At 39.2% G+C, this 23,122-nt stretch overlaps 1 protein-coding gene across 6 annotated transcripts in view; it reads right to left on the reverse strand.

Annotated features, from left to right (window-relative positions):
• Window positions 1-23,122, reverse strand: part of NR3C2 (nuclear receptor subfamily 3 group C member 2) — a 452,700-nt gene that overhangs the window by 274,577 nt on the left and 155,001 nt on the right. For 3 of the 6 annotated variants that reach the window (XM_070386627.1, XM_070386626.1, XM_070386628.1), the window contains exon 3: window positions 2,187-2,252. The exons of the other annotated variants lie outside the window; for them this stretch is intronic. In XM_070386627.1, coding sequence (XP_070242728.1) covers window positions 2,187-2,252 — 66 coding nt within the window. The remainder of the gene's footprint in view (window positions 1-2,186; window positions 2,253-23,122) is intronic. 6 annotated transcript variants of the gene reach the window in all.

Raw genomic sequence — 23,122 nt, forward strand, 5'->3', positions numbered from 1 at the left:
CTTTTTTCACATTCTTTTCCCATTTAGGTCATCACAGAGTACTGAGCAGAGCTCCCTGTGCTATACAGTAGATCCCTGTTGGTTATCTACTATAGAGTAGTATGTATGTGTTCATCTCAAGCTCCTAACAGTTTGGAGAACTAACCGAGACAGACACTTAGAGCAGGACTTCAGACGTGGTCGGCACTTGGTATTAATCTCCGATTACATGTCCTAAACTTGAACAAGGCTTGCCTAGCAGTGCCAGCCTTTAATGAATTTCAGGTGATTTCCACTATATTATACATACAACTACTCTGTTTTCCACACACAACCTGTGCAAAGCTATTTTTGACCATATTGTATTTAAATTGTCTGGAAATATTTTAAGCCTATCATGACCCACTCTTTCACAAAACAGCCCTGTTTTCTAATGTAATTTAATGCAAGTACCTCAACAGTGGGTAATCTGAATTTTAATCTAATACTATAGCACTGGTACCTTCATCCTAGTTCAAGAATTCCTTTTAGAGTTCCTCACTAACATAAAACTAGGTTGCTCTGTAATACTGTTAATCAAATGACAAGGAAATAAGCATTCTCATGTGATCTAAATACTGACAAAAGGTAAAATATTCAGAAATCTATTTAAATACATTCATTAGAAAATGAAAACTACAGAAGAGAATGGAAGGATCACTAAATTCTACTTGATTGTAAATATCCCATCAAATGAAAGTTTCTCTTTGAAATAGGTTGGTTGTAAGGTCATTTTTTCTGGAACCCAGTATTTTTAAAATGCTGATATAATCAGAAAAAAAAGTGGAGAAAAAAGTGTGAGAAAACCAAATGAATTGAGAAGTACATTTAAGTACAAAAATAAGCCCTGTGCCCCTACCCCAAGCCACAGCCCTGACTGGAAACTCACAATAAGACTGCAGCTTTCCTAACTCCCTCCATCCTCATGCTAATTCCCGTACCCTCTACTCCAGGACAGACCTTTCTGATGTTTCCAGCCTTTGAACTATTTTCTGTATCATGCACTCCATCTAAAATGCCCACTCCTGCCATCTTTGCTCATCAAACATCCTGCCCGTCCTGTAAGGCTCTGCCCAGAGGCCAGCGCCTGTGCAGGTCGGTCTCTTCCTCCCACCCTTACTGCTGGCACCACCCGGGGTTCATCTGACCCCCATCTGTCTTATTCTGTTTGAACCTCAGCTGAATAAGGACATGAAATAGTCCTCTCAACCAACTCACCCTCACTTCACCACATCCCCAGCAAAAGCCCCAGCAGAGGCACCCAGAAGGGGTTTGAACAACTGCAGGTGATGCCACTCTGCTGTCCCAGGTCAGCCGCTCACCTCCGTGCAGCTCAGAGCACAGACACTGGAGCTGACAGGAGCCAGGAAAGGTGCATTGTAAGTCTCAGCATCAAGCCATTTCATCTGGAAATGCAGCAAGTGTGGAAAACAAGGACTCTTTTGTTCAAGTTAATACTTTTCTTGAAACACAGAGATAGTTAATATCAGCTGAGAGGGAGAAAAGGGAGGAACGGAGGGACAGGCAGACCTAGGATGTGTTTAGGAAGGTCACAAAATATATTAGACTCACATCCTCCTTAAATCCATTATCAAAACAAATATCTCTTATTTTAAAAGATTATTTTGAAGAATGAAAAAGTAATATTTTTACTGTCAACTTATCTATGCTACAGCATCGCTTAAAATGTTACCACGTTTCTGGGGACTGACCCAAAAAGGTAGTATTCCTTAAAATCTATAAAAGAATCTAGATTGGGGGAAAAAACCAAGTACTATTTTATTTTGTCCCATTATATTCAATAGTAAAAGAGAGTACTAATTAGGATTTTTATGTTTTCTTTCTTCATACCAAGACATTATACCTTTCAGAAGCACATCATCACTGAAACCAAATGACTTCATTCTTAAGAAGACTGGCTTGTTTTTTAATAATTCATTGTCTTTATGACTTCAATCTGCTTAGTAACGATCTGACCAATTAAAAAAGCGTATGTGCCTAAAACATAAAAGGAACATATGAAAAGCTTCTAACAGTATAAAGAGGAGGAGGTCTGAATCAGCTATTCCATTTTAGATGCAGGAACAACTGACCAGCAGAATAAATGCTTATATAGGCTGTTACTGTTCTAAATAAACTGAGTTATATCAAATATACATAAAACATACCTTTGTAGTACTTGGAATTTGGGGTTTGTTTCTATCTTTGTATTGATGTTCTGTTGTACTGTAGTTCTGCAAAATGTGAGAGAAAGTGGATGAAGGGCATTTAGGATCTTTTTCTTTATTGATTTACAATATTATATTAGTTTCAGGTGTACAGCACTGTGATTCAGTATTTTTATAGATTATACTCCATTAAAAGTTATTATAAGATAATGGGTATAATTCCTTGTGGTATACAATAGAGCTTGTATGTTGCTTATTTCCTAAATAGTAGTATCTCTTTTCGGAGAAGGCGATGGCACCCCACTCCAGTACTCTTGCCTAGAAAATCCCATGGACGGAGGAGCCTGGTAGGCTGCCGTCCATGGGGTCACAGAGTCAGACACGACTGAGTGACTTTCCTTTAACTTTTCACTTTTATGTGTTGGAGAAGGAAACGGCAGCTCACTCCAGTGTTCTGGCCTGGAGAATCCCAGGGATGGAGGAGCCTGGTGGGCTGCCGTCTATGGGGTCGCACAGAGTTGGACACGACTAAAGCAACTTAGCAGCAGCAGCAGTTTCTCTTTTAATTTCATATCCTCCCTGATTGATCCCTTTTCCATTCCTTCTTCCATTTGGTAACCACTAGTTTGTATTCTATATCTGTGAGTCTGCCTCTGTTTTGCATATAAATTGTTTATTTTTTTTAGATTCCACATATAAGAGATATCATACAGTATCTGCTTTCTCTGACTTATTTCACTAAGCATAATATTCTCTAGGTCCATCTACATTGCTGAAAATGCAGAATTTCATTCTTTTTTAATGGCTGGCTAATATTCCATTGTATACATATACAACACATCTTCTTTATCCATTCATCTGTTCATGGGCGACTGGTTTACTTCCTTTCATATACTGATTATTGTAAATAATGCTACTATGAACACTGGGGTGCATATATCTTTTCAAGTTAATGTTTTCACTTTTTCCAGATATACATTCAGGAGTGAATTGCTAGATCATATGGTAGCTCACTTTGTTGACAAAGGTCTGTAGAGTCAAAGCTATGGTTTTTCCAGTAGTCACGTACGGATGTGAGAGTTGGACCATAAAGAAGGCTGAGCACCAAAGAACTGATGCTTTTGAACTGAGGTGCTGGAGAAGACTCCTGAGAGTCCCTTGGACTGCAAGGAGATCAAACCAGTAAATACTACGGGTAATCAACCCTGAATATTCATTAGAAGGATTGATGCTGAATCTGAAGCTCCAATACTTTGGCAACCTGATACAAAGAGCCAACTCATTGGGAAAGACTCTGATGCTGGGAAGGACTGACGGTAGGAGAAGGGGGTGAGAGAGGATGAGCTGACTGGAACATGAGTCTGAGCAAAACTGCAGGAGATGGTGGAGGACAGGGAGGCTGGCATGCTGCAGTCCATGGGGTTGCAGTCAGACACGACAGCGACTACACAACAACAATGGTGATTCTACTTTTAGTTTTCTGAGAAGCCTCCATCCTGTTTTCTACATTGGTTGTATCAATTTACATTCTCACTGACAATGTACAAGGGTTCCTTCCCTCTTCTCCACATCCTTGCCTACATTTGCTATTTGTGGATTTCTTTCTGATGGTGGCCATTCTGACAGGTGTGAGGAGATATCTAGTTTTTTTCGTTTGTATTTCTCTAACAAAGTTGAACACCTTTTCATGTGCCTGTTGGTCATTCATGTAGCTTCTCTGGAAATATGTCTATTCAGGTCTTCTTTCCATTTCTTCACTGCTGTTGAAAGTGTTAGTCACTCAGTTGTGTCCAACTTTGCAAAACTATGGATTGTAGCCCATCAGGCTCCTGTGTACAAAGAATTCTCCAGGCAAGAATACTGGAATGGGTTGTCATTCCCTTCTCCGGGGGGTCTTCTCAACCCAGGGACTGAACCTGGGTCTTCTGCATTGCAGGAAGATTGTTTAAAATCTGAGCCATTTTTTTTTTTTTTTTTTTGAAATTAAGTAGTCTGGTAGGCTGCAGTCCATGGGGTCGCTAAGAGTCGGACACGACTGAGCAACTTCACTTTCACTTTTCACTTTCATGCACTGGAGAAGGAAATGGCAACCCACTCCAGTGTTCTTGCCTGGAGAATCCCAGGGATGGGGGAGCCTGGTGGGCTGCCGTCTATGGGGTGGCACAGAGTTGGACACGACTGAAGCGACTTAGCAGCAGCAGCAGCAGAGGTGTTTATCTATTTTGGAAATTAATCCTTTGTTGATCAGAATATTTGCAAATATCTTCTCCCATTTTGTACATAGGTTCTCTTTCATTTTGTTAATGATTTACTTTGCTGTGCAAAAGCTTTTAAGTTTAATTAGGTCCTATTTATTTTTGCTTTTATTACTTCTGGCTTAGGAGACAGATGCAAAAAAAAAATTGCTATGATTTATGTCAAGTAAGTGTTCTGCCTACGTTCTCTTTTATAAGTTTTATGGTTTCAGGTCTTACATTTAGGTCTTTAATCCACTTTGAGTTAATTTTTGTTTATGGTGTTAGAAAATGTTCTAATTTCATTCTGTTACATGTAGCTGTTCAATATTCCCAGCACTACTTATTGAAGAGACTATTTTTTCTTCATTGTATACTCTTGCCTCCTCTGTCAATTGACCTAGGTATGTGAGTTTATTTCTGGGCTCTCTATTCTATTCCACTGATCTATGTGTCTGGTTTTGTGCCAATATGACACTGGTGTTTTGATTACTGTAGCTTTGTAACACAGTCTGAAATCTAGGAGTATGATACCTCCAGCTTTGTCTTTACTTTTCAGGATTTCTTTGGCATTTCAGAGTCTTTTGTGGCTCCATGTGAATTTTATTTTATTTTTTTCCATGTGAATTTTAGGCTTACTTATTCTAGTTCTGTGGAAAATGCCATGGGTATTCTAATAGGGACTGCATTAAATCTATAGATTGCTTTGAGTAATATGGCCATTTTAACAAAATTAATTCTTCCAATCCAAGAGCACGGGATATCTTTTTTTCTTTATATATATATACAGATATAGATATAGATATTATTGAAGCATAGTTAACTTACAATGTTTTAGGCACACAGGTAGGTGATTCAGTTATATATACACATATATTGTTTTTCAGATTATTTTCCATTATAGGTTACTACAAGATATTGACTATAATTCCCTGTGCTATACAGTAAACCTCTGTTGCTTACTGTGTATCTATTTTTTTTTAATTAAAGTAGAAATCTAGCATTCTATTCATACTAAGTCAAACAAGTAGAAACAAAATGTCATAATTTTTTTAGCAGGGCAAAAATTCGTAAGTTTTTTAAAATAAATATTTTATATGTGTGTGTGTGTATATATACACACACACACACACACACACACAAAGGCATTTCTACTACACTTGAGAAAGCCTTGGAAAAAACATCAAAAAAAAAAAAAGAAGCAATGGAGTAATTGGAAAACATAAATTAAACGAAATACAAGCACTGTATATGAACAGAAAACGTGAAACAAACTTCATAAAAGTAAAAGATCATCATATAGTCCAACTGTTTTTAAACATGACTGCAAGAGCATGGGGTATCTTTCCATTCCTTTGTATCATCTTCAATGTCCTTCATCAATGTTTTACAGTTTTTGGAGTACAGGTCTTTCATCTCTCTGATTAAGTGTATTCTTAGGTATTTTATTCTTTTTGATGAAACTTTTAACAGAATTTTTAACTTTCTCTTTCTAATACTTCATTATTAGTGTACAGAAAAGTGACAGGTTTCTGTATATTAATCTTTTCTCCTGCAACTTCGCTGAATTAATTTATTAGTTCTCATAGTTTTTGGGAAGAAGCTTTAGGGTTTTCTATACACAGTGTCATGTCATCTGCAATAGTGGCAATTTTACTTCTTTCTTAAATGCCTTTTATTTATTTTTCTTGTCTGAGTACTGTGATTAAGACATCTAATACTACGTTAAATAGAAGTGGCAAGAGTGGGCATGAGAGGAAAGGCTTTTGGCTTTTCACTGTATGATGTTAGCTGCGGGCTTCTCATAAATAACTTTTATGATGCTGAGATATGTTCTCTCTTTACCCACTTTGCTGAGAGCTTTTTTTAATCATGAATGGATGTTGCTGCTGTGCTATGCCAGGTTGCTTCAGTCATGTACAACTCTTTGCAACCCTATGGGCTGTAGCCCACCAGGCTACTCTGTCCACGGGATTCTTCTGGTAAGAATACTGGAATGGGTTGCCATGCCCTCCTCCAAGGGGTCTTCCGGGCCCAGGGACTGAACCTGCGTCTCTGAAGTCTCCTGCTTTGGCAGGCAGGCTCGCTACCACTAGCGCCACTTAAATCCTGTCAAGTGCTTTTTCTGACTCTGTTAAGATGATCGTGGGTTTTTATCCTTCCTTTCTGTCAATGTGAAGTTTCACAGTAATTGATTTGCTAATGTTGAACTGTCCTGTGTTCTAGAAAAAGTCCAGCTTATCATGATGTATGACCCTTTTTATATTGTTGGATTTGGTTTGCTACTATTGTCTTGAAGATTTGCATCTATATTCATCAAAGGCATTCGCCTATAATTTGCTTTTTTTGTAATGTCTTTGTCTGGTTTTGGTATCAGGATAATGATGGTCTTGTAGAATGAATTTGGGAGTGTTCTGTCCTCTTCAATTTTTTTTGAACAGTTTGAGAAGGATAGGTATTATCTCTTCTTTATATATTTGGTAAAAAGGACCTTTATTAATTTTTACAACTATATGTGAATCAATAATTACCTCAATAAAAGTGTCAATAAAAATAATTTTTAAAAATTCCAAATATAAAAATGTAAGTGACATTAGGAACAATGATTACAGCTAGGCTTGCACTTCCAAGTATATAAGTAAGGAAGACGTTTTCTTTATTTTACAATATAAGATCAGATAATACTTGAATACACTTGCTTGGACATGCATTATCCAATATAGTATCCACTTGCCATGATTAAAACAAAATACAAAAATTCACTGCTCAATAGCACTTAATGAGCCAGTATTCAGTTGTTACATGTTGCCATAACAGCACAGAATGAAATGTCCATCCATCAGGACAGAAAGTTCTATCAGACAGCACTGTCACACAATCATGTAAAATATTAAAAATAAAAAGTGATTTATGAATGAATGAATCAATGAATAAATAACTTAGCTTATGAACAAACAAACCTATAAAAACATAAATTTCCACATTTCATGTGCTAAAGATTCATAATTGCCTAGTTATCTTTCAACATCTTTTATCCTTAATTATTATCTATTATCTCTGTTGAATATCTCAACTCAAACCAATTAACAAAATATCTGTGCCAATTTGAGAAGAGTCCATTTAGTTTCTAATTCACAAAAATATGCAGATAGTATAACTTAAAATAATATTCCTACACATATATTAAAAAGTTATACAGTCTATATCCACCAGAATAGCTGAAATTAAAAAGTCAGATGACACGAAATGTTGGTGAGGATGTAAAGAGGAAAAAAAAAAAACTCTGAGGCTGGAGGGAGTGTAAAATGCTATATCTATCTTAGGAAAATGTCTGGCAGTTACTTAGAGGACTAAACACATACCTGCCCTATCACCCCAACAATTCCCCTGCTGCTGCTACTGCTGCTAAGTTGCTTCAGTCATGTCCGACTCTGTGCGACCCCATAGATGGCAGCCCACCAGGCTCCCCCGTCCCTGGGATTCTCCAGGCAAGACCCTCCCCTACTAGTTATTCATCCAAGAAAATGAAAACACGTCTACAGAAAGCCCTATACAGGACCCTGACTGAAGCTTCATTCTCAACAGAGACTGGAAACAGCCTAGGTGTCTATTAACAGAAGAGGTAAACTATTGGTATAATTGCATGATGGTGTAGTTAAGTTGGGTCTCACTCTTTGTGACCCCATGGACTGTAGCCTGCCAGGCTCCTCTGTCCATGGGATTTCCAGGCAAGAATACTGGAGTGGGTTGCCATTTCCTCCTCCAGGGGATCTTCATGATTCATGGATTGAACTCATGTCTCCTGCATCGTCAGGTGGATTCTTTACCACTGAGTCACCAGTGAATCCCTTGGTCAATGGCATACTATGTCTCCATAAAAAGCCACTTTTTTACACAATATGAATAAATCTAATTATTCATAATTATGATAAGTGGACCAAGAACATACTATAGGACTCCACTGATATGAAGTTCTAGAACACACAAAGCTTATCTATGGTGAAACAAAATGAAGCAAAACAAAACTCAGAGCAGGGATTGCCTCTGGAAGAGAATAAGGGGAAAGAATGACTGGAGGTGATGTATACTGCTTGTTACTTTTAGAATTTATAGATTTTCTTTTTAACTGAAACAAAGAAATGGGATAAAAGAAGAATAAATTAATTGCTAACTGAGTTTTCTCTTTACTGGCAATCACACAGCTAGTTTAAAAATCAGTAATAGAGACTTGAGATACTGAGATATGACAAGATGATCAAAAGATTTGTGTAGATGTCTTAGAACAAATGTGTCTCTCCTCACCCACTGTCAACTTATCCCAGTTCAGCAAGGCACAGACATTCCAGTTTTTCTGCTGCAAAGAAATTACAAAGGCTATTACAATATGTTACGTCTCTCCATAAGGGCTTTCATATTTAGAATTAATCCATAATGACTAAGCAATCTGAATATAATATTGCCATTAATTTACCATTTCTTGCAGTTCCTGGGCAGTCAGTGAAATGATAAAATAAAAATGTTCTCATTCACAAAACAGTGAAAAAAGTGCAAAGTACTTTTGTACAAATTTCTGGTACATATACACTGAAAAGAGAAATAATAAGTCATTAATTTTCCACCTAATTAATTTGGATTCTTGCTTAACTTTGTCTCAAGGAATCTAGAATGAAATAAAGGTTTTCTCCTCCACTCCCCTCAATTATAAAAACCAATAAGAACTTTCTGTATAGCACAGGGAGCTCTGCTCAGTATTCTGTAATAGCCTAATTGGGAAAAGAATTTGAAAAAGAAAAGATGCATGTGTATGTATAACTGAATCACCTTGCTGTACCCCTGAAACTAACACCACATTAATCAATTGTGCTCCAATAAAAAAAAACTCCACAATTTTCTTTTGCAGACAGTGAGTACAGACAGAAGCCACAGTCAAAAGAGGCTGGCAGAGGCTGAAGAGCAGCTTTTCCCGGGGGGCTCTAGACAGAGTCCCACCTGTTGCCCCTACCCCCCAGACCTGGGCACCCTGGGACAGGCGGTCAGGGGTAAGGCTGCAGATCCATGCAGAGTCCACTTGATCCTTCTGTCAGGTCTCCGGTTCTTTCTTTAAACATGTTACAACTTCCAAGACTCCTCTGAAAATCTCCAAAATGAAAACAAGGCTATTTGGAGGAACTTTAGGACAACCTTGATCTATAATCGTCCATATAAGAGCTCCTTGCTAATGGAGCAAAACAGCACGTTGTTTATACATGAGCACGTATGCCTCGGAGCTCGGAAAAAGCTGGTGCTTACAGGCGGTTAACTCAATTTGAGGATGTGAAATTAAAGACAAGTTACTACTATGAAAACAGGTGAACATTCTTTTAAGATTATGAGTATTTTATAAAAATTCATGGAAGTTATAGATTCAATATGTGTGCTGACTATTCTAGATGCTTTATTTTAAGGCTAAGTGAGCGACTGCTCCCAGAGTTCTTAGAAAAGACAGATTTGCAGGAGCTGGAGGGCCAGGGAAGGGGTTCTGAGGATCGACTAACAATAGGACAGCAGCTGCCTCTATTTCACAATGAAGTAAGTCCATGAGAGCCGTCTGGCCCACGGTGCTCGCCGCATCTCTGCCTTGCATTTGCCTGCGTAGCACTTTACAGTTTAAGGTGCATTTTCACAAACTGAGTTACTGTTCTGCTGCCTATCACCAACTATTCTAGGCAGTACCACCTACATTTGCGCCCAAAAGGGGACATAAATTAAGTGAATGTCCAGAAGCAAGAGGCAGACTAGAGACTGAGACATACAGACTTTTTCTGGATTCTAATGCATTTGACTCAGACTGTTTTTCCTTCTGTTAATTTCTTAAGTTCCTCTTGCTGACATGTTGGGACTTAAGAGAGAAGATGATTCTTTTGATGTTTTTTTTAAAGAAATGACTTTTTTTTTTTTTTAATTTTTTGTTTTGGCCATGTCCTGCAACTTGTGGGATCTTAGTTCCCCAACCAGGTATTGAACCCAGGGGCTCGGCAATGAGAGGGCAGAGTCCTAATCATTGGACCACCAGGGAATTCCCTTTTTCTGGTTTATTTTTAAGATAGACACCTGGGGCACCTTAGCTTTTCTGCCTGTTAGAGTTGGAACCGGGGTGACAAGATGCCACGGGTATCAGGCAGCCTAGATCACAAGAAAATTTTGGGAATCGTGGATGGGTCTCATCCATCAGTTGAAATTCTGAATGCAACGAAAGACTGACTTCCCTTGAGCAAGAGGGAATTCTGCCCGCCTTCGGACTTAAAGCTGTGACCTTAGCTCTGCCTGGGTTTCCAGTCTGATTTTGGATTTAATAGTCTATGTAATCATAACAGCTAATTCCTTAAAATCAACCAACCAATCAGTCCACACACACACACACACACACACACACACACACACAATTGGATCTGTTTCTCTAGAGAACCCTGATGAATACACAAAGTTTTTCCCCTCTGGTGAAATGTGAAAATACATGCAAACATAATAAATTCATACCTCATATATATCAATATGTATCTTCTAAGATTAAGAACATTCCCCTACATATACATGATTCTATTATCATACCTAAGAGAACTGGCTTTAATTCAATAGTATCTAACATATAGTTAATATTACAATTCTCCCAGCTGTCCCCAAAATGTCTTTTGTACTTTGCTTTGTTAAGGACCCAACCAAGGACTATTCACTGCATTTGGAAAAAGCCATCTTTTTTCAGGAAACAGACTTAGTAAACAGGGTCCAAAATCCAGCGTACAAGCTGTTTTTTGTGAGAATTCTATATAAGGTGATGCTGGGCCTTCTTTATTGTCATGTCAGGAAACATAAAACATATCAGGTTATTTCATCTCTGGCAATAAGCATTAACAATTTTAAACAACAACAACAAAATCAATACCAAGTATACAGACCTTCTGGTCCAGATTCTGCTACAATTATTTACCAAATACTTCTAAGGAACTTGCATTTCATACAACCTACAGAAACAGCAGGCCATGATCCCATGATTAAGATATGGGTGCGAGCTAAGTCGCTTTCGTCATGTCTGACTCTGTGACCCCATGGACTGTAGCCCGCCAGGCTCCTCTGTCCATGAGCTTCTCCAGGCAAGAGTGCTGGAGGGGCTTGCCATGCCCTCCTCCAGGGGATGTTCCCCACCCAGGGACCAAACCTGCATCTCTTCCATTTCCTGCATCGGCAGGCAGGTTCTCGTACCACTAGTGCCACCTAGGAAGCCCCCAAGAAAGCTAAAGAATCTAAAAAAGAATGTATCTGTGCATAACTGAAGGCATGACTGAATCACTTTGCTATCCACCTAAAACTAACATAGCACTGAAAATCAACTATGCCCAAAAAATTAAAAAGATCTTCAGACTTTACAGTAAAAATTTGCAGATAAAGATAATTCACCTCAAAGGCCTTGCTTATTCAAGTAATTGTTGGGGAAGAACCAGGAGCAAGGTTAGTCTGTCACAATCCTACTCAAAGAAAACCAGACCCCTGTCACTTCCCTTTAGTTTTCCGTACAATCCTTACTTTGTTTTTGTTTGTTTTTTGTTGTTTGGATTTTTTTTCAAAGCTCAAGAACAATTTTATATTCCAGATCTCTTGGGAAATAAGATTCCTAAATGGAGCTTACTAAATTTTGTAGTGGAAACTAAAGCCCAACCATCTCTTTCTCAGGATGCCAATGGGTTTTCTGTTTGTTTTTCACTTTTTAAAAATAACAACATGACTGTTTCATACTCTGATGCAAGTAAAATGAATTTCTATATTTCACCTTCCTTTCTGCTCACACTTGAAAATCCAGAATAAATTCAGGAAAAATACTAAGAGAAGAAGAAAATGAAATGACTATTAAATGAAAGATTCTGAGACATAAGCTTCTTGATTTTAGTGAACTGAAGAGGGTCTGCTGGCCCAGGTATATTTTGTCATCAATTCTACATAGCACCTCCACACATGCGTTTCACTTACACACATTTATATATGAACTTGAAACAGGAGTGCCGAGATGAATTCTGAATCAGTGGTGTCTGTCTCTCCCTCTTGCTGGCTGTTATACAGCAATGATGAGAACTGTACCTGGAGGCCTCTCTCCTCATTCATCCTTAACTTTTTACAGTAAGTCAATGAAATATTTGCACTTGCAATTCTTGAGGGAGTATATTTATTTTAACACTGAAAGTCATCCATAAACATTTCCACAATTGGGGGAAGGGAGGATTTAATATACTTTCAAAACAGAGATAAAATTTCCCAGCTAATAAAAAAGAAGAATTGAGAGAAAAGAGAACATATCTTAACTTTTCCAAAGGGATCAAAGTCAAGAAAATGTAAGTAGAATACTTTTCTTAGCATCATTACCTATACATTTACTGATCTCATTGAAACAAACTATGATCAATTTGTACAAAATTCTTAACAACTGTCTTTTGAGACATCATAACTCTTGGTTATAAAGTATTATGCATATTTTATAGCTCAGTTAAACTTCCTTAAAATCAGGGACTCTGTTGTATTCATTTGTGAATCCACCCCCTACTGTACCCTTTCTAACTTAGCTAAGAGAATTTTCAAATAAATAGATTTATCATTCCTAAATCTGAGGACAAGTCTATTATGAATATTCCCTCCAACATATCCTGAACTTTAAATACCAAATTACTATTAACCAGTCAAACTTTTTTTTTTCCTGCTTTGGGAAATCATTTAAGAGTTTCTTTTTATACAATAATGATTATGAAATATGACTGAACACAGAGCAATTTGAATCCCCTTGTGGGAGAACACAATTTAACTCATTTTTAGTGTTTCTCGTTTTCTCAGTTCTGGCCTAGGAGTGTGAACATGTTAGTCACTCAGTCATGTCCGACTCTTTGTGACTTTATGGACTTTAGCCCGCCAGGCTCCTCTGTCCCTGGAATTCTCTAGGCAGGAATACTGGAGTGGGCAGCCATTCCCTTCTCCAGGCGATCTTCCCCACCCTGGGACTGAACCCAGGTCTCCTGCACTGCAGGCAGATTCTTTACCATCTGAGCCACCAGGGAAGCCTAATGTTTAAGCCCCCCAAATAAGGAAACACATTAATAAAAGAAGTTTATGGTTTCCAATAAGTTCTAACAGATGGTTTCAGAACACATACCATAGCTTTAAATGCATAATTTCACCCTATAAATACGCTGCAAAGCATTAAAAATAGATCATAGCACATACGCCTTATGGGGCAAATGAAATGATAAAAGCAATTCTGTAGTAGATAAACTCATAAGAGATAATATTTGTTTACAACTATGTGTCCCTTTCAATAAAATGAGTGGATTAAATGTGATAGCTTTTGACATAGTTCTATTCCAAACATAGTAAAAGAGCAAAGATTTTCCTTTTAACAAATATTTTTGTGACAGATTAGGGTTTTTGAATTTAAATTTTTTATATTGCTCCCTCACTAATAAGAAACCAAGTTATATTTAAACACTAGGAGAATTTATTATTGTATTATATTAGGTAAAAAAATAAAACAAGATAAAACTTGGCAAAGCCAAATGACAACTATCTTTGAAGGAATTTTCCTTCTTAAGATAGTTTTTTCTGTTGAATTCTCTCTTGCAGCATTTTTGACAATTTCAGATCTAACTTATAATTGCAGTTAAAATGTATTCTACTAGAATGCAAAAATTAAATAGCAAGAAATTAATCAATTATTCTGTATTATATTTCTATCATACTTTATAATTTTCAACATAATTGCCTGATGTTTTAACTTACAGATTAACAGGAGGATGGAAAAAGAGACTGGTAGGTAACAGCTGGACTCAGCATGTGAAATCTGTGCATGACAAAGAACAACTACTAAAATACCTTTTACACGAAAATCACATAAATGGATAAAAAAGATATGGTACATATATACAATGAACGATTGATTACTCATCCATAAAAAAGAATGAAAGAATGCCATTTGGAGCTAGATAGATGGATCTATAGATTACCATATTAAGGAAGTAGGTCAGAAAGAGAAAGACAAATATTAATACCATATGAGATCACTTATATTTTGTTGTTGTTTAGTCACTAAGTTGTATACGACTCTTTGCGACCCCATGGACTGCATCCCATCAAGTCCTCTGTCCATGGGATTTCCCAGGCAAGAATACTGGAGTGGGTTGCCATTTCCTTCTCCAGGGGATCTTCTTGCCCCAGGGATCAAGCCCATATCTCCTGCATTGGCAGGCAGAGTCATTACTGCTAAGCCACCAGGTGGCTCATCACTTTTACATGGAATCTAAAATACGGCACAGATGAACCTATCTACGAAACAGAAGCAGACTGACAAAGAACAAGGACGGGGTTGGGGGTGCTGATCAGGAGTTGGGGACCAGCAACTGCAAACTACTGTATACAGAATGGATAAGCAGCAAGGTCTTGTATAGCACAGGGAACTATATTCAATACCCTGTGGAAAACCGTAATGGAAAAGAACATGAAAACAAATGTGTGTGTGTGTATATATATATATATATATGCAGACACATAGGAGCCGTGGCTGTGCGGGCACAGGAGGGCTTAGAGGAGCTATCCCACGTTGAAGGTCAGGAAGGGCGGCAGTGAGGAGATACCCCTTGTCCAAGGTAAGGAGCAATGGCTGCGCTTTGCTGGAGCAGCCGTGAAGAGATACCCCACAACCAAGGTAAGAGAAACCCAAGTAAGATGGTACGTGTTGCAAGAGGGCATCAGAGAGCAAACACACTGAAACCATACTCACAGAAAACTAGTCAATCTAATCACACTAGGACCAAAGCCTTGTCTAACTCAATGAAACTAAGCCATGCCGTGGGGCAACCCAAGACGGGCAGGTCATGGTGGAGAGATTTGACAGAATGTGGTCCACTGGAGAAGGGAATGGCAAACCACTTCAGTATTCTTGCCTTGAGAACCCCATGAACAGTATGAAAAGGCAAGATGATAGGATACTGAAAGAGGGCCTCCCCAGGTCAGTAGGTGCCCAATATGCTACTGGAGATCAGTGGAGAAATAACTCCAGAAAGAATGAATGGATGCAGCCAAAGCAAAAACAATACCCAGCTGTGGATGTGACTGGTGAAAGAAGCAAGGTCCGATGCTGTAAAGAGCAATATTGCACAGGAACCTGGAATGTCAGGTCCATGAATCAAGGCAAATTGGAAGTGGTCAAACAAGAGATGGCAAGAGTGAATGTCGACATTCTAGGAATCAGCGAACTGAAATGGGCTGGAATGGGGGAATTTAACTCAGATGACCATTATATCTACTACTGTGGGCAGGAATCCCTCAGAAGAAATGGAGTGGCCATCATGGTCAACAAAAGAGTCTGAAATGCAGTACTTGGATGCAATCTCAAAAACGACAGAATGATCTCTGTTAGTTTCCAAGGCAAACCATTCAATATCACAGTAATCCAAGTCTATGCCCCAACCAGTAACGCTGAAGAAGCTGAAGTTGAACGGTTCTATGCAGACCTACGAGACCTTTTAGAACTAACACTCAAAAAAGATGTCCTTTTCATTATAGGGGACTGGAATGCAAAAGTAGGAAGTCAAGAAACACCTGGGGTAACAGGCAAATTTGGCCTTGGAACATGGAATGAAGCAGGGCAAAGACTGATAGAGTTTTGCCAAGAAAATGCACTGGTCATAACAAACACCCTCTTCCAACAACACAAGAGAAGACTCTATACATGGACATCACCAGATGGTCAACACCAAAATCAGATTGATTATATTCTTTGCAGCCAAAGATGGAGAAGCTCTATACAGTCAGCAAAAACAAGATCAGGAGCTGACTGTGGCTCACACCATGAACTCCTTATTGACAAATTCAGACTTAAATTGAAGAAAGTAGGGAAAATCACTAGACCATTCAGGTATGACCGAAATCAAATCCCTTATGATTATACAGTGGAAGTGAGAAATAGATTTAAGGGCCTAGATCTGATAGATAGAGTGACTGATGAACTATGGAATGAGGTTCATGACATTGTACAGGAGACAGGGATCAAGACCATCCCCATGGAAAAGAAATGCAAAAAAGCAAAATGGCTGTCTGGGGAGGCCTTACAAATAGCTGTGAGAAGAAGAGAAGCAAAAAGCAAAGGAGAAAAGGAAAGATATAAACATCTGAACGCAGAGTTCCAAAGAATAGCAAGAAGAGATAAGAAAGCCTTCTTCAGCGATCAATGCAAAGAAATAGAGGAAAACAACAGAATGGGAAAGAGTAGGGATCTCTTCAAAAAAATCAGAGATACCAAGGGAACATTTCATGCAAAGATGGGCTCGATAAAGGACAGAAATGGTATGGACCTAACAGAAGCAGAAGATATTAAGAAGAGATGGCAAGAATACACAGAAGAACTGTACAAAAAAGATCTTCACGACCCAGATAATCATGATGGTGTGATCACTGACCTAGAGCCAGACATCCTGGAATGTGAAGTCAAGTGGGCCTTAGAAAGCATCACTACGAACAAAGCTAGTGGAGGTGATGGAATTCCAGTTGAGCTCTTTCAAATCTTGAAAGATGATGCTGTGAAATGCTGCACTCAATATGCCAGCAAATTTGGAAAACTCAGCAGTGGCCTCAGGACTGGAAAAGGTCAGTTTTCATTCCAATCCCAAAGAAAGGCAATGCCAAAGAATGCTCAAACTAACACACAATTGCACTCATCTCACACGCTAGTAAAGTAATGCTCAAAATTCTCCAAGCCAGGCTTTAGCAATATGTGAACCGTGAACTTCCTGATGTTCAAGCTGGTTTTAGAAAAGGCAGAGGAATCAGAGATCAAATTGCCAACATCCGCTGGATCATGGAAAAAGCAAGAGAGTTCCAGAAAAACATCTATTTCTGCTTTATTGACTATGCCAAAGCCTTTGACTGTGTGCATCACAATAAACTGTGGAAAATTCTGAAAGAGATAGGAATACCAGACCACCTGATCTGCCTCTTGAGAAATTTGTATGCAGGTCAGGAAGCAACAGTTAGAACTAGACATGGAACAACAGACTCGTTCCAAATAGGAAAAGGAGTTCGTCAAGGCTGTATATTGTCACCCTGTTTATTTAACTTATATGCAGAGTACATCATGAGAAATGCTGGACTGGAAGAAACACAAGCTGGAATCAAGACTGCTGGGAGAAATATCAATAAGCTCAGATATGCAGATGACACCACCCTTATGGCAGAAAGTGAAGAGGAACTCAAAAGCCTCTTGATGAAAGTGAAAGTGGAGAGTGAAAAAGTTGGCTTAAAGCTCAACATTCAGAAAACGAAGATCATGGCATCTGGTCCCACCACTTCATGGGAAAGAGATGGGGAAACAGTGGAAACAGTGTCAGACTTTATTTTTCTGGGATCCAAAATCACTACAGATGGTGACTGCAGCCATGAAATTAAAAGACGCTTACTCCTAGGAAGGCAAGTTATAACCAACCTAGATAGCATATTCAAAAGCAGAGACGTTACTGTGCCAACAAAGGTTCGTCTAGTCAAGGCTATGGTTTTTCCTGTGGTCATGTATGGATGTGAGAGTTGGACTGTGAAGAAGGCTGAGCGCCGAAGAACTGATGCTTTTGAACTGTGGTGTTGGAGAAGACTCTTGAGAGTCCCTTGGACTGCAAGGAGATCCAACCAGTCCATTCTGAAGGAGATCAGCCCAGGGATTTCTTTGGAAGGAATGATGCTGAAGCTGAAACTCCAGTACTCTGGCCACCTCATGAGAAGAGTTGACTCATTGGAAAAGACTCTGATGCTGGGAAGGATTGGGGGCAGGAGGAGAAGGGGACGACAGAGGATGAGATGGCTGGATGGCATCACCGACTCGATGGACATGAGTCTCAGTGAACTCCGGGAGTTGGTGATGGACAGGGAGGCCTGGCGTGCTGCGATTCATGGGGTCGCAAGGAGTCGGACACGACTGAGCGACTGATCTGATCTGATATATGTATATGTATAACTGAATTACTTTGTTGTACACCAAAAGCTAATACAACACAGTGAATCTACTATACTTAAATAAAAAAAAAGATGCAGTGTTTAAAAGATACAGTGTCTAGTGGGTACATTGCAGATTTAAAAGATGAAAAGAGTTCCAAAGATGGATTGTGGTGACAGAAGCATGCTGCGAATGTGTTTAATACCAGTGAACTGTACGTGCAAAAATGGCAAAGATGATTAATTTTATGTTTGTGTACTTAACCACAATAAAGAAACTTGGGGGAAAGGGTATAGTGTTTTTATAAGCAGGAACAGACTTCAGAAATCTTCAAACGACCTTGGAAGACCATGGGAATTGTTCAAGTTCACATGTAGTGATGTGGTATGTGAATTTAAATAATTTGACTCCCTATTGATCTCTTATCACAATGATTATAAAACTCATAGACTGTGTCAAGTGAACACGTAGATGACACTCCTCGACCATCATGGGCATTTAATCAATACAAGTTTAATGAGCCAGAAATGAACAAACAGATATATTAGGTTGGCCAAAAAGTTCATTTGGGTTTTTCCCATACATCCTTTGAAAAACCAAACTAACATTTTGGCCAACCCAACATAAAGATTTTGCCTGGTGGGGTGGCAGGTGGGGTGGAGGAGAAAATTAGAAAAGGGATCACAGGGCTTATAAAAATACTGTCTTTGCCTCTAAGAACTATAAATAAATGCGATATGATTCACCCACATTAATAACTGCAATGGTTCTTTTAACAAAAATTGTTTTGAGCTACCTCCTAAAATACCAGCATAGACTTATGCCAGAATTATATTATTTCATTCCCATACACATTTTAATCTCTTCTATTGCATAAATCCTCAGTTCCTCTTACTATCTCATTTCATCATACTTTGCCTAGCAAAACCCTAACCCTGCTATAATCCAAGTCTCCACCCACCAATTCCACCCCTGCATCCATGCTGCTGAACACGGCTACATAAAATGCCAAGAAGATGGATTTCATTTTAATTTCAAGATTGACAAATGCATGTGAACCTCAGTGCAGCCCCCTAATCTCCTCGGATGCCCAGAGCAGTTTCCTACTCTAGTTGCTCTTATGTAGACATAGACGACTAATTCACCCTTTCCCTTTAACTAAGAAGACACAGGCATTTGGAAGAGACCTCTTGTAGGTGTCCACCAGGGCATCTGCCCACCTGCATTCATGGACTCCACATTCCCTCGTGTTTCCATAGAGGCCCCAACGATGCTTCTGATGAATGCCGAGTGTCAGTGTCCCCTGGTGTCCCAGCGCCCCACATCCTTATGCCTGCTCAGAAATGAATCTGAACCTCAGTCTGCACCTTTAGGTTCCCTGCCATTAGCATACAAGGATGCAATCGTTTTTCTTTTTAAAGAAACACACTCTGACTCCATTTCCCCAGCCAGCTACCACCAATGTCTCTGCTTGCCTTCACAGCAAAACTAAGGAGAAAATCCCAATGCTCTGGGTCTCCAATCTCTCTCCTCCCGTACTCTCATGACCTCTCTGAACACGATCAGTCATGTTCTCACCATGGTCACCAATGACCCTCACATTCCAGGTGTGCCGGAGGATTCTCAGTTCCTACCTTATCCGACCTATAACCTGCAGCATATTTGATCACTCTCTTCTTGAAACATGCACTTCATCTGCTTTCCCACACCATGCCCTTTAACTGTCTTTTTCCCCCTTATTATTACGTATTTACTTGGCTGCACTGGGTCCTAGTTGCAGCACATGGCATCTTTGATCTTCGCTGCAGCACGTGGGATCTAGTTCCTTGAGCAGAAATCAAACCTGGGCCCTCTCCATTGGGAACATGGAGTCTGAGCCACTGCATCACCAGGGAAGTCCTTTATTTGCCTTCTAATGCCAGGCTATGTAGCTTGGGCTACTTCATCACCTCCCCATCTTCCCACTCTGTTAGATTACTCCTGACCTTTTCTCTATTCTCTTAGTAACCTCACCCATCTCTATTCTCAGGACTCTCAGACTTCTATCTTCAAAGCCAATCTCTCAGCAGATCCTGAAATCCAACTGCCCGCTCAATGTACCTACTTAAATGCCTAACAGCTACTTCAAACATAACATATAAAAAAAAAAAAAAACACTTTTCCCCTCCAAATCTGCAGCAGCCTTCCCCACCTCAATTAACTGTATCTCTATTCTTCCAGATGCTGAAGGACAAGCCTCGGAGTCATGGTCTTCTCTCTCATACCCCACTGTCAGCAAATCCAATCAACTGTACCATCAGAATAGACCTGGAATCTGGTCACTTGTTACCACCTCCATCCAGATGATCATCCAAGCGATTACTGCATTAGTGTCCTAACAGGTTTTCACACCTAGTCCTCATCCCGTAGAATCAGGAGCAGCCAGAGCCATCCTGCGACACCATCATTCATTTGCTCAGAAGTTCCCAATATTTTCCTTCCTTGCCCAATTACCTGTCCAAGTCCTACTAACAGCCAACAAGAGCCTAGGTATCGGCTCATCACTTAGTCTGCAACAGCCACGCTGGTCTCCATAATGAATGTGTTATGTGCCAAGTCACTCCTGCCCAGGGCTTTTGGACTCACTGTCCACTCTGCCTGGAGTGTCCTTCCCTAAAGGTTACGTGACTGTCTCCTTCACCTCCTTCGGGAAGTTGCTGAAATGGCCATTTCTCGATAAAGTCACTAGTGACCACACTTCCTAAAGCAGTACACGGGCGCGTGTGCACACACACATGTGCGGCAATCACTGCTTTGAACACACCACGTTTTCATCGTTTATTTGGCTTGTCCCTTCGTAGCGCATTGAGACGGCTTTCCCTGGGTCATGAAACCAAATTGTAAATTTTCAGGAATTCTGCCAATTGGTTGTTACCAGACTGCTATTATTAAAAATTATTTTCTATCAACTAAGAAATAATTAACTGCATTTAAAAAAGTAATTCTCCAGGCAAGAATACTTGAGTGGGTTGCCATGTCCTTCTCCAGGGGATCTTCCTAACCCAGGTATCGAACCTGGGTTTCTTACACTGCAGGCAGATTCTTTACCACTGAGCCACCAGGGAAGCACAAAAAAGTAATAAGTACTCAAAACTCATTGCTTCCTAAGCAGTAGATTCTACATCCTAAATATTTCTGGAATAAAAAAATTTCTTTCCATCATGAGTCCTAGCTATCATCATTTTTTCCCCACACTATATAAGAGCTTTCTACACACACACACACACACATATATATATGTACATATTCACACACAAGAGCTTCCTACACATACACACATATCTCTCACCCACAAGATATTTATTACAATGTAAATTTTATGGACTGTAAGTCTTTAAAATACATTGCTAAATTCAACAATCTGGACCACCTTTGTGGCTTTAGCCACCACAATCTTTCCCCTGTCCTGATGCAAACAACTCCTCCCAACTTAACACCACCTTTATGTACTTAACTCATACATGTCCTTCAGGAATAGAATTCCTATATGTCCTTGGAGGCTACAGTTAGGAGGCTACAATTCTTCTAATGCACATTTTTGTAGTAGTCTCAGCTTTATAACTCTGATAAACCAAATGATGTTGATAAGTATTTATTTACTGTATAATTTTCTTTCTAAACTCTTAATAAGCACAGAAATCGTATCTGTCCTGTTCAACTCTATATTCCCAGAAACTAGTCCACAGCGTGGAACATCACAAGTTCTCAATAATAGAGTTTCAATCACAAAAATGTAACATTTTTCTGTTACCAAAAATAAAGAATAGCTTTCAAGTTTTATGAGCTTCCCTGGTGGCTCAGACAATAAAGAATCCACCTGCAAGGCAGGAGATCCGGGTTCAACCCCTGGGTTGGGAAGATCCACTGGAGAAGGAAATAGTTACTTATTCCTGTATTCTTGCCTGTAGAATTCCACAGAGAAAAACCTGATGGGCTACAGTCCATGGGGTCGCACAGAGTTGGACACGCCTAAGCAACTAACACTTACTTACTTTCACTTTCAAGTTATATATTGCTATTTATAAATAAAACTTCTATATAAAACTTAGAATCAGCTAAATATGGCAGAGTTTACACAGAAAGAATCTTAAAGCTATTAACTTTCCACAAACTATAATAAGCCACAAAGATAAAAGTGCTATCTTTTCAATGCTTAGTCTACTAAAATGGCAAGCTTTTACTTAAGCACATCTTACACGTATACATAGAAAAGAAAAGAAAAAAACAAAACTCATTGCTTCCTAATTATTTTACTCCATTTTTCTCTACGTTCTTTCGGTGGAGATATTACATAACCACATGCTACTCAGCCCCTTTTCTTAACCTGAAATTCAGTAACATCACATTCACTGCTTGAAACCAGCTATGGTGGGAGTATTTACACCACAGAAATCTGCAAATGCTAGAAATCAGGGCTTTCTTCACCCCCAGAGAGCCAGCTGTTAAACACTCACCATGATGAGCTCTGCACTAATTGCCTGACTCTGCTACACAATAGTTCAGCAGCTAGTACAGTGCTCGGAACACAGCAGGCATTAAAACACGGAAGGGACACTAGAATGAGCTTCCCTGAAAGTCATTTGCAAAAGTATAAGACGAAGAAATAAATTGCAAAACTACAATTTTTTCTCTTTGACAAGTTATATACAGTTTTATATGTACTCTACTAAATAACA

The sequence above is a fragment of the Bos mutus genome, chromosome 17, assembly GCF_027580195.1.
Source record: "Bos mutus isolate GX-2022 chromosome 17, NWIPB_WYAK_1.1, whole genome shotgun sequence".
Taxonomy (NCBI): domain Eukaryota; kingdom Metazoa; phylum Chordata; class Mammalia; order Artiodactyla; family Bovidae; genus Bos; species Bos mutus.